This window comes from Pecten maximus, chromosome 19 (genome assembly GCF_902652985.1).
Source record: "Pecten maximus chromosome 19, xPecMax1.1, whole genome shotgun sequence".
Classification (NCBI taxonomy): domain Eukaryota; kingdom Metazoa; phylum Mollusca; class Bivalvia; order Pectinida; family Pectinidae; genus Pecten; species Pecten maximus.
The window spans coordinates 22,823,859-22,843,480 of record NC_047033.1 but is presented as its reverse complement, the minus strand read 5'-3'; the positions used below and the strand labels follow the sequence as shown (position 1 = coordinate 22,843,480).

Below are 19,622 nucleotides of genomic sequence, written 5' to 3'. Positions count from 1 at the left end.
TTAAAAGTTATATCTATTTCAGGTGTATTTACTATCTAGCAGTGATGATTTCTATTTATATTCTCTCTTACTTAGCTAAACATATATTGTATTGGATATTTTTCATATTTGTTATCATATATAACACTATATCGATCAGTTACTACAGAACTATTGTGATATTCTTGTAAAGTTGTATCTGTTAAATTAGTGCAGGTTTTCTTCGAATAACTATACATACATGTTTATAGTTTTGTACCAGATTTGTTTAGGTTATCATATAACTACTTTATAGATCAGTATGGTCAGTACAGATCAATATACAAAAGGTATCATGACTCCAGCTTGAAATCGACAAAACAATGGCAAAATACGAACAGAATATAGATTTGTATGAATAAGACCGAGCGTTTTGGGGGAGTAAACGTCTTCTGCTTCATTGATGTTACCGCCAAACAAATCTAGGACACCAGCCATATCTTCCTAATGAGAATTAGTATCAAAGAAACCACCAGATATATCAACAAACATCAAATGTGACTTCACATCTCTCAAGGAAACAGAAGATTTACAAATGAGATGTCAACCATAAGCTTCCCCCAAGGTATTCATTAAGCTGTAAAAAATGAAAACTAAAGAAAAGAAGAAGAGTTGTTTGTCTTTTAACCTTTTATTTGTCTATTAAATTCAGCAATATTTCAGCCTGAAATAATCCTTTTATTTGACAGTTTAACAAGTATTTCCCTTTCAATTGTACTATGTAAACTCTCCCATATCTAACTCCCTGACCAGGACGGAAATGATCTTCTTACACACTTTGGTTTCGATTATTCAGCAGTTTCAGTCCTGTAACGTTTAAGGTCATAGTTGTTTTTTACAGCTGATGTTGATTATCATGACCTTGACCTAAGTACCTCAGTCCCTATAGATGTACAGCGAGTATAGTCACGTGTCGTTATGGGGTATAGGTTTACATAACGTCACCTAAGTAAGTATCAACGAGTTATCTCAAGGGCGTCATTTGACTGAAATTAAAATAACGAATGTTGAATGAACAACAAACAAAGAAGCAACTTGCATAAATATAACAATGCTTATAAATAAATATAACTTCTTCTTTCAACAAATTATTCATGTATACAACGTCACTGAAAACAACATCTCAACGAATCACTCATACAACATCTGACGTCGAAATCACCAATGAATGTGAAATATGTCTTCATGATCCTCACATTATTGTGCTGACTTCGTTCGTTTTACTGCAAAAATAAAAGGCAAAAACATTAATCACAAAGCTGCTCTAAAATACACAAAATAAACAAACATGGAAATTATTGATATTAGGTTGATATTAGGTTGTATAATGCTTTAAACAGAATAGCAAATTCGTCTAACGTTGCATTATGTATATATATTATATCAGCGTACATGTGCGAACGAAAAAACAGGACGGACCGCGGACCGCTACAAAAGGGATCAGATAGACTAAAAGGATATATCTATACAATAAGGAATAAATTTGTCTTTAAAAAGCATTTTTTCGAAAACACATTAAGTGGTAAAATGCTATAAATGCACTTGTTTCGTTGACATTTTTCAAATATAAAGATAATTAAAACCTGTTATTCAGATAAGACATTTTTCTACTTACAATTGTTACAATTTTCATAGCTGTGCGCGCCTGGTGAATACTTAGCAACATTTTCGTATGTACATGTATCCTCTCGATCTGAAGTGGAGTCGGAAAAATGTCTCGCTGTAGGATAAATAATCAAAATTGATAAAAATGTCTTGTTACAGCATTAGAAGTACATTACAATATTGCTATCTTTGTGATGCGAAAACAACAATTTTGAATAGAACAGATATACATTTTGGTAACAACCACTCAATGTTATATGCATCTTCGCTAGCCAAGGCTTCTGATTACGTTACACTCCACGAACCCTTGACGGATATAGTCGTGTTCAAACCGTCGCGCCCTGGAATCCCAGGGCACCCAATCAAATCGCGTTTTACATTCTGGCTTGGTTTCGCAATAAACAAAAAATGCGGCACCCAGTACAGAGCTACATTGTCGACTATGTCATGGCATTTAACCTAAATACAAAAACCACAATCTTTGGGGGAACATTCGCAGTGTTTGATCAATTCATATAAGTCATTGATCACATATCTCATCGAAATGACACCAAACCTCGATGTGTGTTTGTAAACATCACCGATGAAGTAAATCTGTAACGCTTGTTTTGATTGGTCGAAAATTTCATGCGTGAAGGGTGGTAATTTCGAATCACCGCTAGAGGGCCAGAACTGACGCCTATATATCTGCCAAGGGTTCGTGGAGTGTAACGTAATCAGAAGCCTTGGCTAGCGAAGATGTGTTATATGATTATTACAAAAATATTTTAACAAAAATATATAAGGGTCTTTTGGCTTTATTCCAAATATTAACATTTTATTGTTTATTGTAGATTAGTCATTATTACAAGACTACTTGTCTATAATGGTACCATTTTCTTGGTCCTTTGGTCGTGTTAGACAGGGCTCTTTTTTTGAAGATCGCAAAACATATTTGAAGGTAACAACGTAAAATCTTACAAACCTTTATTTTGTTTCTTTTTATAGGCAACTTTTGGAACTGGCTTTAGTAAGCTGGAGGGTTTTATACCAGATTTGATCACTAAATTGGATTCCCCATACAAGGTATTGGCTGAAAAAATAAAACAGTATGGAATATTAGCATTGGCTGATATGGATGTATGTACGCATGTCTGTTACACTCACACTAGCAAGTAAGGCATATAAATGTATAGTTTTACTACGTAATAAAGACAGGGAAAATAAATGATGTAAATCTGACGAACTCTGCAGTATAAAGTTGCTAAATACCACAAATATTTGACCCAGATTTGTCAGGTTCCAGTATAATTGCTTTTTATTTCTTCTGTAGGTCTCTTCCTAACTTCCAGGTCTCCATTTTACATTTTACCTTTGTAACTGTTGCGAGAATGTTAAACATGAAACACAACTTGAAATATATCTTAAACTTGAAACTTTCTTTCCTCGATGATTTTTATTATCATAATTATATTCTTTTACCTTTTGGTATAAAACAGAACCACATCAAACAAAAACAAAATAGATAAAAAATGTTTTTTTTTGTTTTAGGTTTCAATGTCCTCGCAACACTCAAGTATACAGTCCAAAATGTAAAATGTGGCTATGTTTAAGAAAGCTTCGTAACTTACGAATTTCCGTTGCTTTTATATAAGTCAACTTTATGAATAACAGGTACTAAGCGTTCAACAAAACTTACGAACAATCGCAACTTTATAAGTACGCAATCTACCCTGTTGTTACATACGAAAGCATATTGACGTTGTACGCAAATCATACTACTTTTGAACAGAAAATGATGCCGTACCAGTTACAAACTGTCGTTACTGCCTTTTGAATGATTATTAGGAGACAGAAGCCAAGTTTTGAATGACGAAGAATCATACAGGTGAAATACTCGTGAAAATGTGACTAATTTGACGTATTTTTTTCCAGACTACAACAGCAATCATTCTATGTTGAGACTAAATTGGAGCATTACGTCAATGTAAGCAGTGAGCTTAATTCGTGAAATTTATATTGTAACTGTTTTTTACATCGCATTATCAAGAATATCCGATTGGAATTTAACAGATAATTTTCTTTTCTTTCAATAAACGTTTGTTTGGAAAGAACAAGATAAAGTTCATTGTCTGAGTAGGGGACACGGGTCGAAGACCGACGTGTGTTTTTCGCCCCAATAGTGTCGCCTTTTATTGTTTTGTTTTCTGATTTGTTTTTACCCGATAGAAAGTACGATTTGGTCATAAATACGAAAAAAGTTACGAACACACTTTTTGAAACGAAATAACGAAATTCGTAAGATTTAGCAATTTCGTCAATATTTACAAGAACTCGTAAGTTACGAAGCTTTGTGAGTATCCATACCGACAGCTTTTAGCTTTTAAAATATTGTATGCGTTAACAATTTCGTCTAGTTTTGCTGTGATAGAAACTTGTAGCTTGTAGGTTGTTGTCAATACCATCAATTAAAACATGTTTAACGGTAAATGGTTCATTCCATGTTATGTACTGAAGACCATGAAACTGGTCCTCTTGATCGAGTTTGAACGTTTATTATCATTACCAAATGTCTTTTTCTTTGCGGAGGTTGCAGGTTTGTGAATAGTAGCGGGATCATTGTATCCTCCATGGTTTGCTGTAAAAAAATATATATATATGGATACCTAAAAACTTGCACAATATCAAACACAGGAGTAGACTTTATGATGCTGTAATATCAAATAAAAAGACATTTTAGCCAAAACGTCCATATCTGTTATTCAAATTTATAGTAAATATATGGCTTCTTTTTAAGTAAATTAAAAGTCAAAACGTAGGGCATAAGAAAGGGATTCGTCACTACAAACTGTTTTGTTGTACGAAAATCACATAGATCTCACACCAAGTTTTCGCTCTTACGATCATGTAGTGTAACGTGAACTGGTGTATTTACAGTTCAGAACAACACTGGTGATGAGGCATGTGAAGGTTACTTCAAACGAGACCATTCGGCGAATTACAGTTCCCCACCGGATGTGAAATTATATGTCAAGAATGCATCATAAACAAGCTTTACCAATGAGATAAGTCGCCGAAAAACATTAATGTAAGTCAGTGGGAATAATGATAGAGCTCAGACAAACGTTTCTTTAATGTAGGTAAAAGGTCTAAGTTTAGGTAAAATTGGTCTAATTTTGACAAATGACACACCTTCTTTCCAAGGTGAAACCATACCAAATTATGAAGTTCTATTGCCATGTTATATTGGAGATAGAGCCCCGACAAATTTTGTCTTTGACGTAGGTTAAAAGACAAAATATAGGCCACGGTGACCTGTTTTTGAAATGCCTCACATCGGTGAACCAATGCCCCAGGAAGAGAGTGCAAGTGTCAAGTAGTGTAGAATATTCAGCGAGGACAGTTTTTCTTGGATGTAGGCCGAAGGTCAGAGTAAAGGTCAGAGTGATCTATTGTTGTCAAACGACACACCACCTTACCTAGGTGAACCAATGACCAAGTATGACGTTCTACAACGCCGCAAGTTCCCCAAAGGGAAATAATTAGCATTTAACCATTGCCCCAGTGCCAATGGGATGAACTTAATACGTATGAGTGTTCCCTTATTTGCAGAAAAAAAACATTCTTGTACGGAACATAAAACATCTAAAGAAGCTTGAATTTAAAAGTTACGTTTTTATTTTGACACGAACTTTAAATGATACATTTAACAGGTTTATTATAACTATGAAATTACTAAATAAATCAAAGTTAGTGTTTGTAAAACTTCCACATTGAACCTACCTGTTGTGTTGAGTGTCGTTATATATTCATGCTGGTCCCGTTTGTCACTTAAACCTTCATATCCGGTGGTAGAGTGAACGTCCGTGTAATGGTGAGAAGATATAGACAACCCTTCACTATTGTTTTCCGTTGTTGTGTTTCTAGATAACATAGGTGTGAATGACATTTCAATGTTACATATACATGTACATCTTGAAGTAATATGGTGCTAACAATTGTTAGCAGTGAATACAATAGTTTGCGTGTTTGTTATCGTCATTATTATAATGTGCTAACGCACATTATGTTGTTTGCTTGCAAAGCTCTGGCATTCAAATAGATGATAAATACCATACAAAAACAGCTCAATGCTTAAATGATACAAACATTGTTCATACGATTGACGTTGATCTAATATCAAGATCACAGGTCACAGACTTTTTCTTGGAAAAATACACAGGCAAAGGCATTGGGCAAGTAGCATACCTGAAGAAAGGGCTACAAAATTTGCTCAAATGACTTTTAAAAGATCTTAGCCTACGCTTATATTTGAATTAAAAGGTAATCAGCTAAACATCTACATAAATTTTAAATTGCATTAGTAGCGGTTGAGTGATATAGGTGATTTGGGCATGTTGTTATGTAATGTAATTTTCTGTGTATATAAATATATAATATGTATATGAAGTATAACTTCGATGGCTAGGTAACTGAAATGGTTAGAGAATCAATCTGGAGTTCGGAGGTTCTGTGTTCGAGTCTGGTCTGTTTGTTGCATTTCTCCAATCGTGTACATGTAGCATCTTAACTTAAAGCCAGAAAATCTTATTTTTACCAGATACAAGGTGTATTATTTTAAATTATGTATCATTTAGCATGAAATATTACTAATAGTTTTAAGACAGTTTGAGATTTTGTAAACGTTAACAGGTTCGATAGAAAACTTTGACTAGTTATGATATGTTAAGAAACTCGAAGGTTTTATGATAACCTTGTCTTATAGCCTCTGTCACGTGTAAATTTTAATGAGATCACAAAACTCATGTGCCTCGGAAAACATCGATGGAAAGGGAGGAATCTGTTTGTCAACATATATACTATTGAGACCTGAACTCGAAAAATTAAAATCAAAATAAAACAATAAGAAAATCAAAATGTAGGGTAAAGGTATCGAAAACATCAACATTTGTATTACCATTAAAACAATGATAAGCATAAAAAATATGTTCTTAAATATTTAAAACTTTACAGTTCGTCAATATTTCTGAACTTAAATTTCATTATTATGCACAGCTTCCCCGGTGATGTTGTGTTGATATATAGAATTTACACCGAAAATGATTGTCAGCTTATTAATAACGTCCGTGTATACACGTGAGAAACACCACACTTTGGGTCATTTCCGTTAGTAACACATCTTAAAAGCGTCAGTATTAAAGCGACAATTTAGTATTGTATGGAAAAGGTTATTTTAAATAATGAGTTCTTTGGTCATTTTGAATAAATATATATGCATTCCTCACATTCAATTTTTGTTGCCGTGAAAATACTTTGTCTAGATTTCCTACGTTATCAGTTTTCGTTGATACCAATTTTGTAAAGTAATTCGCCATACATATAGAATGAACATATCTTTTCTCTTATTTCTTTATGTTCTGCATAGGAAAACAGAAAAAGTACACGAAAAATTGAAATATGTTTTTACGGGGAACAAACATTGAACGCAAAAACGTGGTAACCCGTCTTTAACAAACAGACTATGTGATTACATCTATTGAATATTTAAATTTTTGACACCCTATATTTAATACAAAACTGAATTAGTTCAAGAGAAAATAAAATAATTTGCGGCCAATAGACAGTTGTTAGTTATTACATTTAACATTATTAACGGTCCAATAACGGGAAAGGTCATTAAGGCCAAAAAGTCAGGCGAGTAAAAAAAATATGTAAATCATGTTTAATGTTTAGTTCACTGTATACCAATAATCATAAAGATGTACAAGGATGTAAAGAGGTAACACAAATCTTACCTATGTCTTTCTGAACGACATGTAATAAATACCAAGAATGAAAAGAGGTACAGCAATGCTTACCTTTGACTTTCTGAACGACCTGTAATAAATACCATAACATCATTAGTGTTTCAAAATTAAAGATGTAAGCAAATTATCATGAATGTGGTTTTAATGCTTGGTATCAAACTATTTGATAGGCCAAATACTAGTTGATAAACTGAGTAGCGTATTAAGTTTTGACCTCGGCAGTGACAACTATACATACCTGCTCTTTTCGTCTTTACTCGCACAATAATTGTAATTGAGATGAGTGCAACAGCTATCAGTATGCCCACTGCAACGCCAACTGCTATATAAACCTGGTTTTTGGAAAACTCGAACCTGTCGGCTTCAAATGAAAAATTTAATACAAGATGAAAAAGACACAAAGCTTACAAGTATATTTATAATTTACTAATGGAGACTACATTTGCCCAGTTTATAATATTAATCTGTATTATGGAACTTTATAAAGTAAATGTTGCCACTGAGGCAGGAAATTTGACGTTATGAAGTGTGAAAGTGTAAGACTATGTGATAATTCCTATAATTAAGGATGCCTAGCTCTCGATTATTAATAACACATTAGACAATTGATTGTCATTATTAGATTAACGGCTGATCAACACTGCAAATGACATAAGAACCCGTGAATATTATCTGTAGTCAGTAAGAATAGAGGGCGTCATGCAAAGGGTAAACACTACTTATATAGGTCTAAATCTCATTAAACCATTGAAACCTTTTATCAAGCATATTGCTAGGAAGTATTACTTTGATATATTATAATATTGAGAATGAATTAAAAAAAAAAGACAATCAGCAGCATAAATATTTGATTATGTGACATGTTTTACTAAAGAAGCATGCAGGCATTGTATACATATTTGAAAGTAAAGACATGTACAACACATCCGATGGTGATAGGATCATACCTTCATCAGAAGCGGCAGGAATTTCATTAAGCCCTGTAAAATTTACATGCAAATTTGTCATTCTGTTAGATATAATTATCTATATTTTGGTTTTTCATACCAATAGCGTTAATTGCAGTTTTAATCAAGTAAACTCTCAACATCATATTTCATTATGTTTAAACCAGGTACACTCTCAACATCATATTTCATGATGTTTAAACCAGGTACACTCTCAACATCATACTTCATGATGTTTAAATCAGGTACACTCTCAACATCATACTTCATGATGTTTAAACCAAGTACACTCTCAACATCATATTTAATGATGTTTAAACCAGGTACACTCTCAACATCATATTCCATGATGTTTAAACCAGGTACACTCTCAACATCATATTTCATGATGTTTAAACCAGGTACACTCTCAACATCATACTTCATGATGTTTTAATCAAGTAAACTCTCAACATCATATTCCATGATGTTTAAATCAGGTACACTCTCAACATCATATTTAACGATGTTTAAATCAGGTACACTCTCAACATCATATTTAATGATGTTTAAATCAGGTACACTCTCAACATCATATTTAATGATGTTTAAACCAGGTACACTCTCAACATCATATTTTATCATGTTACGAAATCGAACTGCTAAAATACAATATAATATACAATGATGTTGATAGGGCATGACTTTGTTTTTCTTTTGAACACAAAGATTTTGTGCTAATACCTTCGTAAATAGAAATGATCTTGAAATGAAATTTCATTCCACTAGGATAGAATAATCTGGGAGTATGCATGCAGAACAATGCCAATAATCGAATACATATATACCATCTAATTGTTCGCTGGGCATTTCGTTGATGGTGAAATATCGTGTCATGTTGCTGTTCCCGTCGATTTCAACTTTGTATTCCCCGAAGATGTTTTTATTTATGTTGGAAATTTCTAATCGTATGTCGTATAGTGTCCCTTCGTCTCTTTCAACAGTGGTAATAGTTTCATGAAAGTTGTCAGTTGGGGTATGTTGTAATTGTTCGTATTCACTGTGCTGTGATGAAGATTTCCACCACCATGACACATGAGGTTCTTGTCGACGCGTTACAGTATATGACAATACATACCGGTCTCTGTTACTCAAAATCCATGTGTCGACAGCTCTCGGGCGTTGGCAAGAAACTGGAAATAAATAAAGAGGTAATGATATATAAAGAATGACGTTTTCCCCGTAACAATTGATATCATTTAAAAAACAATATTCATGAATGAAGGGTACCATTAGTGTAAAGGTATAAAAAAAAAACAGGGATAATACTGTTTGTAGTAATGATAGTATTGTTCTTACCGTGTCGACAGGTGGTGAACCAGTATAGTGTCTGAATTCCCATCTTGCATATTATTGAGATCAGGAAAAATTTTCCATTTATCCAGAACTTTAAACAGATCAGTGAGTTATAATTTTGAAGAATGATACCATTAGTATTTTGCCAAAAGTCACTAAAATATCCTTACCGCAATTAAAGATTAAGGTTAATACAGTTAAAGTCGACTTCATTTGGGCGCAACTCGTCAGCACTCTCATTTGTCTTCAAAATCTGTAAAATACATATACGGTCATCAACTTATGAATTAGTCAATTAAAAGTAGAAGTAAATAAGTTTTTGCAGCCGTTTGCATAGTACAACAGTTTGAGGAATACAAGACATTAATCAAAAATAACTCCCGAGCTCATTAAACATAACTTCATATTATCATCATAAACCCTATGAATTTTCAAAGAAACTGGAAAAAAGATAAAAACTGAAAAAAACAAAGGCAATTATTTTTAGAAACCCGTCGACCGAAATTCCTTTCAGGAAACCACAAACTATATACGAATAACATGGTCACAATACATACCATAATACTTATGGTCAATGGCATCGGTCCAAAAATGTGAAATTTGGACAAAGAAAAGTTTACGCCGAACAGACAGAAAACAACATACCAAAATACTCGCGTCAAATTTGACAGTCATATCAAAAGTTGATTCTCGAAACGGCTTGGATATCTCGGGGTTATTTTATACTATTACTATTATACTGACAACAGGTGAGCCAGTCGTACCAATTCAAAAAATGCATGGGCGAACGCTCAACAAAAGTGTCAGTGTCAAGGGAGACATTAGGAAGAGCAAATTTATTTACAAAAAAAAAAAAGAGAAAAGATGATATCCCAAATTTAGCCGCCGCTATTTGGGCAGCAGGGTCACAGACGAACAGCTGTGTGTTGCAGTTTTACATTCACTATTGGGTATATGATCCTTCTAAAATTCGTCTGTATTTATATTGAAGGAAATGGCATATTCAGGAAATTGTGTATGAGTGACCTTTAGTCCACAATTTGCTTTGTTGCAAAACATTACTGTTTTTCCATGCTGATTTTCTCGATAGCAAGGTTTTTTTTGTGAAAAGATTCAATTTCACAGAAAAAACAAAGCAATTTTGTTCAAAACACGGATGAGAAAAAAGTTATAATTATCTGTAAATGCTAAGTGGTTCCGAGGAGAATCCTTTTGTAGCGGACAAATGGAACGCATGTTCACTTTTTCTAATGTAATTGTGAAAATGTTCTTCATTTAAAATCTTGTCGACCATGAAGCCCAGAAATATTGTGTACCTGAGACAACAATATCCCGTTAAGTTTGGCGTCTCAAACCTACAGAAAGAATTGGGTTGCCGTTCCGGGAGCGGATGCCAGCGCACTACGCCCGACGTCCAGGTAGACATACGTCTCTACTGCTCCTCCATAACGGTGACGGAAACGGTACTTTAAGATGTTACCCTCAGTGTGTCTTAGAAAGGTTAGAAATCGGTTGCGGAAGTTCCAACTAAGCCACGAAGTCCCTATCTTGCTCCCCCACTTACGCAGAGGCGACGCAAACTTCGAATGTAGTGGCTAATTGCACATGCATCTAATCGGTTTCGTTTGACCTATTAGAGACGCGTGATGTTTACTGAACAGTCTTGCTTGACGCCATACAGGTCAGATGGTTGACAAAGTGTCTAGTTTAGTTTAGGAACCTTGGGATTTTTAGGGGGAGGGGGGCATTTTTGTCTTATAAAAAATATGGAATTGTGATTTTCAATGAAATCATGTCTTGCAGTGATAGATCATGATAAATTTTAGACTGTGGAGGAATAAAAATATTACCTGACCATTGAAATGACAAACATAAACCCATTATAATGGTTTTCTTTTAATCCCATCAAGCGGAGATTCCCTATATTTTTCAACACGTTCCTTGTCTAGGTGACACAGTCTAACACGACTCCTGACTGCATTAGCAAACTTACGAACTATACGGAAAACGCAAGTCTGACGTTCGATTGAAAATCTTATTATCGAGTATCGCATTTTAAAAGTGTTTCATATCACATTTAAATTACCCAACTGTATTTCATGGTTTCTTGGTTTTTTTTTGTTGTTGTTGATTTTTGTTTTTGCAAAGCCATAAAAGATCGTTTTGCACCAATCTACGTCATACAGTTAGGACAAAATGAAGTGTGGCTTCGCGATTGATTGAAAATACGTCATTTTCAGTAAACTAAAGTAAATACAGTGAATTTTACGATTGGTAACAAATAAAGTCAGTATCTGTATATACAGTCCAACCCACTTAATACAAACTCTGATAATACAAACTCTGATAATACAAACTCTGGTAACACAAACTCTGGTAATACAAACTCTGGTAATACAAAAACTCACTTTATACAAATGTACGAATGAAAATCAAATCCCCTGCAAACCGTGTGCAATATGTTTATATTGTTTACCCACTTAATACGAATCGGTTACGACGACAAAATCCTGGGTAATACACAGACATGCCAGGGTCCCTTGACCACTGTTTATGTTGTTTACCCACTTAATACGAATCGGTTACGACGAAAACCCGGGTAATACACAGATATGCCAGGGTCCCTTGACCACTGTTTATGTTGTTTACCCACTTAATACGAATCGGTTACGACGAAAACCCGGGTAATACACAGATATGCCAGGGTCCCTTGACCACTGTTTATGTTGTTTACCCACTTAATACGAATCGGTTACGACGAAATCCTGGGTAATACACAGATATGCCAGGGTCCCTTGACCACTGTTTATGTTGTTTACCCACTTAATACGAATCGGTTACGACGAAATCCTGGGTAATACACAGATATGCCAGGGTCCCTTGACCACTGTTTATGTTGTTTACCCACTTAATACGAATCGGTTACGACAAAATCCTGGGTAATACACAGACATGCCAGGGTCCCTTGACCACTGTTTATGTTGTTAAACCCACATCATACGAATTGTCAGAGTCAGTCAAGTGTGACGCAGGTAAGTTTTCATTACCTTTGTCTCCTACCGGCCCACGCGCTCTATAGAAAGTGTATGACCCGGATGACAACATCCCGTAATCAGAATTACGACTTCTGCTACCTAAGTTATCGCGGCTGAGGAACACCTTGATATTGACATCAGTATTGTCACATCAGAGGAGATTACTGAGGAATAGAGCTCCACGAGAGCGATGATGATGATACTGAGCCGGAAACAAGCGTTACAGATCGCGAGATCCGCGAATGCCCTGACAAGTTGAAATTATTTGTTCAAAATCAAAATGACATTCATGATTGTGTTTTCAAATATCTCTCAGACTTGGGTGTATTTGTAAGTAAGGTCAGCTTGGAAAGAGTGAAACAAACACCGGTCAGTGATTATTTCACAGCTGCAAAACGTGATTAGCGCGATCGTGATATGACATTATGTAGCCGTTGTAGGCCCATTGTGTATTGGTAGGCCAACTGTAGATAACCAAAGACTGAACGCCACACACTTATAATGTACAATGTTTTAAATGTTTTATTTTCTATATTAAATTAACATCCGGTTTTGTTTAATTTTGGTGAGAAAAGTGTAACACGAAACGTGTGCATACAGCCATGTATGTGCATGCATACATGGCGTGGCACATTGCAAATACGAACCCACATGATACAAAACCCGTATAGTACGAACACATTTTAGGGGTCCCCAAAAATTCGTCATAATCGGGTTGGACTGTAATACGAAATCGTTATAGCAAAATGTCTGTCCCCGGTAGTTTTAATGGTATAAAATACGAAGTAAACATTTTTCATCTTTAAAGTCAGTGAACTTCGTGCGTAAATTCTACGAAATGGATAAAACTGTGTAATCTGATTATCGGAAGCAAAGCCGATTGTTTGTCATCAGCCTTATGTATTTGTAAAGGTTTAAAAACCATTTTTTATCCATCAGCATGACCAGCCATAACCATGGCCAAACACAGGGACCCGAATCTACACAAACCGTAACAACACGACGGGGCTGAACACAGGGACCTGAATCTACACAAACCGTAACCATACGACAGGTCTGAACACAGGGACCTGAATCTACACAAGCCGTAACCATACGACAGGTCTGAACACAGGGACCTGAATCTAGACAAACCGTAACCATACGACAGGGCTGAACACAGGGACCTGAATCTACACAATCCGTTACCATACGACAGGGCTGAACACAGGGACCTGAATCTACACAATCCGTTACCATACGATGGGCTGAACACAGGGACCTGAATCTAGACAAACCGTAACCACACGACGGGACTGAACGCAGGGACCTGAATCTACACAAGCCGTAACCATACGACAGGGCTGAACACAGGGACCTGAATCTAGACAAACCGTAACCACACGACGGGACTGAACACAGGGACTCGAATCTACACAAACCGTAACCATACGACGGGACTGAACACAGGGACTCGAATCTACACAAGCCGTAACCATACGACAGGTCTGAACACAGGGACCCGAATCTACACAAACCGTAACCATACGACGGGACTGAACACAGGGGCCTGAATCTACACAAACCGTAACCATACGACAGGGCTGAACACAGGGACCCGAATCTACACAAACCGTAACCATTCGACATGACTGAACACAGGGACTCGAATCTACACAAGCCGTAACCATTCGACATGACTGAACACAGGGACCGGAATCTACACAAGCCGTAACCATACGACGGGGCAACACAGGGACCCGACATACACCAGTCATAGCCTCCCGGTATGATTGAACACAGGAATCTGAGCATTTGTTACGGTGTCCTGAATATTTCCAGACCTTTAAGAGATTAGATTAACATTCGTTAAAATGACACCTCTCCGTGTACATTGTAAACACTATATCTGTAATGATCAGTGTTATACCGATAAGAATGTGCTACATTTACAACAGTCGCCCCTATGAATAATTATCGATGAGCCTGGTGATTGTATTATCCATGAGCCTGGTGATTATATTATCCATGAGTCTGGTTATTGTATTATCCATGAGCTTGGTGATTGTATTATCCATGAGCCTGGTGATTATATTATCCATGAGTCTGGTGGTTGTGTTATCCATGAGTCTGGTGATTGTATTATCCATGAGCTTGGTGGTTGTATTATCCATGAGCCTGGTGATGATATTATCCATGTGCTTGGTGATTATATTATCCATGAGTCTGGTTATTGTATTATCCATGAGCTTGGTGATTGTATTATCCATGAGCCTGGTGATTGTATTATCCATGAGTCTGGTGATTGTATTATCCATGAGTCTGGTGATTGTATTATCCATGAGCTTGGTGATTGTATTATCCATGAGTCTGGTGGTTGTATTATCCATGAGTCTGGTGATTGTATTATCCATGAGCTTGGTGATTGTATTATCCATGAGTCTGGTGATTGTATTATCCATGAGTCTGGTTATTGTGTTATCCATGAGTCTGGTTATTGTGTTATCCATGAGCTTGGTGATTGTATTATACATGAGTCTGGTGTTTGTCTTCAAAATGGGCAATACTGTTAGCTTTGCCAGTTATCTGTTTTCAAGTTATTTCTTGTTTATCTCTTGGACCACACACGACTAGTATGGCGATTATTTGATTGCCAACAACTAAAAGGGTGCATTGATGATGGTTAGAGTAAAATATGTAAATCATTATTCTATATTTAGTAATCGTACTATAACAAAAGGCCCAATGGGCCTGTGTCGCTCACTAAGTATTCACTCTGATATTTTGTTTATTCTGTTAAATCAAAAGAACGGCTTTGTACTCCAACAAATTTGAATTCTAAGATATTGAATAAGGTTAAATGACATTTCCTTTTTGCGAAGTTTGCCTTCCTCATAACATGAATATCGAGGTTCTAAGAATATCAGTTGATCAGAAGTCATTTGTAATGTTTTAACAACATATATGACATTGATTAATACTCGCGCCCTTTTTTGTTGTGCTCCATTCCAAAAATATGACCAACAAATATCTTTAATCCAGGTCTAAATCAGAAGAAGTGGTTAGAGTGTTTTGATGAAATCAACAAATCTGACATTGAATATCGGTCAGGGTTATTTCTTTCCTCAAACTTTATCATTATATATTTATCCCAGGAAGATATCAGCCAGAAAAAAATCCAGGTTTTTGAGTCAATCAGAAGTACTTTTATTATTTAACAGATTTTACCCCTGTGACTTTGAATAAGGACCAAGGTCATTTTTTCGCAAATTTTGGTGAGGTCCATCCCAGGAATCTAAAGTAGTTTAACATCAGACGGACAAACGAGGGTCGCCTCACCACGCCTCACCACGCACCAGCTGATGAAACTAACATGTTTCATCAGACAAATAGTTTTCTTGGATATCATTGTTTTGAAGTCAGTCTTTTTAAGAGAATCGCTATTGTTGATTGGGTACGTTGTTTTCCTTTGTTTTCATTTAACGAGGATTGAATGGATTAAAGACGGAGAGATACTGTGGTGAGACGAGTATAACGTACTTAAATTGACCTAAGGCCGATCCCTAACACAGGTCATGATACAGCAAGCCCGGATATATGACACAGTCAGAAGAATGTCTCCCCATTGTAAACTGTCTACTTGGTGACAAGTGTACATTCATACTCGCCCGGGGGTATCATCCTGGCAGCTATTATAAACATATATCTCCCCAGTTTGAAACTTAAAATGAGACATCGAAATTAGAAAGGTCATTATTTTTAGAAACTGAAAGATCTCTACGGAATGATGTTTGTTCTAAAACTAAAATCGAAAATTGCAAATTCATGCCTTTTCGTTACCGAAATATTTCCCTGAACATTATTCCATGAAAGACAAAACAAGGCTCACTTTGGTCTTTTTCTGGGATGTAAACTTGTCTGATAATTATAGTTACTTGCATTAATCATGCAGCTAATGGTAATCAGACATTGACAAAAAAAAACATTTAAAGAATAAGACTAGGCTTTTCAGGAAGATCAATTAAAGATGCATTGTATGATACCCGGACAGCATGACTGAGAGATTTGTGAAGTCAATCCGTGAAATTCTGAATGTTTTACAAAGGCAAAGGATAACACTTGTGGATATCTTGTTGTGTTCGGCAACCGATATACTTGCTCAGGAATCTATACGTGAATTTCTATTCTGTCGCCGTGGATATATTTCCTAAGAACCTTATTCATGAAACCATACTCATACTCTAGCATACATTATGTGCTCAGACTTAAATACTGCTGAACGAATTCCGGAAATACGGGAGATGTTATTTATCAATGCGAAGGGTTTTCTTTTAATTAAACTGCTTATTCACAATCTAAGCGAGTTTTAAAGAAGTAGAGAAGAGATACAGAATGTATCATGCTTGAACACAAGATTGGTTTAATAAATACGGAAACAGATAATTGGAACAATTTTAATTTCACGAACGGCCACAGCGGAGGTAACTAAGGTATGTCCACGTTTTAATAGATTTTGAATAGGTGTTAAGTAAGTTACATCATTGAAAATAACTGTTGATTGGACGTTATACACTACAAAACCAAGCATTAATGACAGTCTATATATTCCTCTCCATACCTTAAAATGATATAGGTTAATGAATCAACGGAAACAATCTCTTTTTATACAACAGATAATTATACCAATTATCATCAGCTACCGAAGCATTGGCATTTAAAGACGTTGAAACAATTTTATAAAATCTAGCATTTCTAAATAAATTAGAAATAAAATAAGATTATCGTTGATATTACAAGTTAATTCAGAAGTTTCTATTCATTTCCATTTTAACCTGTTCAAACACATGTTTTAGGAAGTAAATAAACAACTATATGTATAGTAAATAAAGATAAAAATAAATAGAGAACCACTCACCATATAACACTGTCGCGTGCAGAGGACACAATATCCACTCGTACCAGTACATACAAAGTCACTTAGATAAGTACTTATAATTTGACCAAAATCTCGCGAACAACACTGTTACACTCTTGTCTCATGTGTATAGAGCGAGTAATCAACACTGTAACACATCTATAGCTCTGAGTATGTGAAAACTTCCGTCTTCATCAGCAGTAGATCAGTCACATCCTTACAAACGTCATCTTAGCGGAAATAGTTACTCCGGCCCTGTACTGTACAACATCCATATTAACCACGGATAGGATTGGTCACTGTATGTTACCTACAACAGGGAAAAAATATCAACAACAGTTTACCAGTGAAACAGTGAACATTATCAGCTTTTAAGTAAGAACATTATTGTTTCATTAAATTTTTCTAACGATACTGCATAGTTTGTAATATTTGGGGGATCTAATTCGCGGTCAGCTGATATAGCACAGAAATGAATACCCTGCTAATATATATATATATATAGACAACCAAGTATATAGACGTGTTTACTGGAGATGTTTCAAAGAGTGGTTGCACTGAAGTCCAATACCCACGAAAATACAACCTTCTGGGACAAACCCCAAATACAGACCGATCTAATCAACAACTATGCAGTAATATTAACGTCTAGTGAGATCAATGGCCGAGCAGAGAAGACGGTAAACAGTGCGTTGTGTATAGTTGTGTTGGTAATAAACAGTTACTTGATAATGTGAGTAGATTTCCTTGATACTGATGAAATTACAAACGATATGTATTTTCGTTAAAACCAGTGTTTGTTTTTCATACTCCGTCGTGTAAGTAGACATTCCCTTGTTAGGGCTCTCTTTGTATAGATCACTACACCATTCTTATATTTAGTCAATACATATATAATATAATAAGATATATCACGCGTTTGCACTCAAAAGGCTGATCAAAGGCATGACAAACGGAAATACCCCCTTCCTTAAATATAACTTTGTGTTATATATGTATGGCCGATATTCAAATGCCAGATAACAACTAACTCTTGACAAATTGCTCTAATTTTGCAACAAGTTCTCGCTAGTTCAATCTAATTAGGTTCATTATCAATGGTTTTGAAATAGGAATGTGGCAGTTTGATTTCGTTTTGATGTACATATGCCTAATCAGCCTTGTCAGCTTTCTCATTTACAGTTATTTCGACATGAAACGTAACCCAAAAAGGACAAGATGACAAGTCATTAAGATTTGATGGATGCAAAACACTGCATTCTGAGCGAAAGCATTCTTAAAATGTCAATCTTTGATATTTTCATACCGAAAAAGAGTCTGAGCAGATACGGTTTGCGCAATTTCCTCAAAGCGAAAAATGTTACTGTAACGTTCTTACGATATTTCGAGAAGCGCTGGAAACGAGCTGCTTCGGCCCAAGTAAACGTAGTTGATGACGTATACAATAGCCTACAAGACCCGTCCTTCTGGCCGGAAGGCGTGTCTATTCGTCCGTGGCTTTCAAAGAATGTTTTCATCAACGAACATGAACAAAGTGTGTGATGAACTCAATATTATGTGTTGGAACATAGAAGGCATAATGGCAGGCACGCCGTACCTTCTAAAATGTCTAGAAGATTATAATATTTATATTTGTGGTTTGTCTGAACATTGGGTAAGACATTATAACTTGTCATTTTTTTATACTTTATCTCATTGTGGATACTCAAGTATAGTGAAACATGTACCTGCAACCTTAGAGGGGGTGTTTGCATTCTTTACAAAGCTTATCTTAATGTTCAGGAGATTGTTACCGGTAGCTCTCGAATTGTAGGTGTTGAAATTTAAGAGTCTGATAGCAATTATATTTTTGTCTTTTCCGCATACATGCCAGCGTCATCAAGACACTTGGATGTTTTTAAAGAGACCCTAGACACATTAGAATCTCTTGTGGTCGTGTACTTGGAGAAAGGAACGGTTATCATTATAGGTGATTTAAATGTGAAAATAAGCGGTCCACGCT

The 19,622-nt window shown here is 35.6% G+C and overlaps 1 protein-coding gene across 4 annotated transcripts; it reads right to left on the bottom strand.

Moving 5' to 3' along the window:
• Positions 1-633: 633 nt before the first annotated feature.
• On the bottom strand, positions 634-17,793 carry LOC117317272. 4 transcript variants are annotated; one of them, XM_033872015.1, is made up of 11 exons: positions 17,621-17,793; positions 9,862-9,944; positions 9,184-9,528; positions 8,357-8,389; positions 7,648-7,770; positions 7,461-7,479; positions 5,386-5,525; positions 4,169-4,240; positions 2,588-2,695; positions 1,634-1,738; positions 634-1,241 (listed from the first exon to the last, which is right to left on the bottom strand). In XM_033872015.1, exons 2-11 carry the CDS (start codon positions 9,929-9,931, stop codon positions 1,216-1,218), a joined length of 1,041 nt encoding a protein of 346 aa, XP_033727906.1. In that variant the 5' UTR covers positions 9,932-9,944; positions 17,621-17,793; the 3' UTR covers positions 634-1,215. The 4 variants fall into 4 exon arrangements, with proteins under 4 accessions (XP_033727906.1, XP_033727907.1, XP_033727908.1 ...); XM_033872016.1 differs by having other exon boundaries at positions 1,634-1,711; XM_033872017.1 differs by lacking the exon at positions 8,357-8,389.
• Between the last annotated feature and the right edge of the window lie 1,829 nt (positions 17,794-19,622).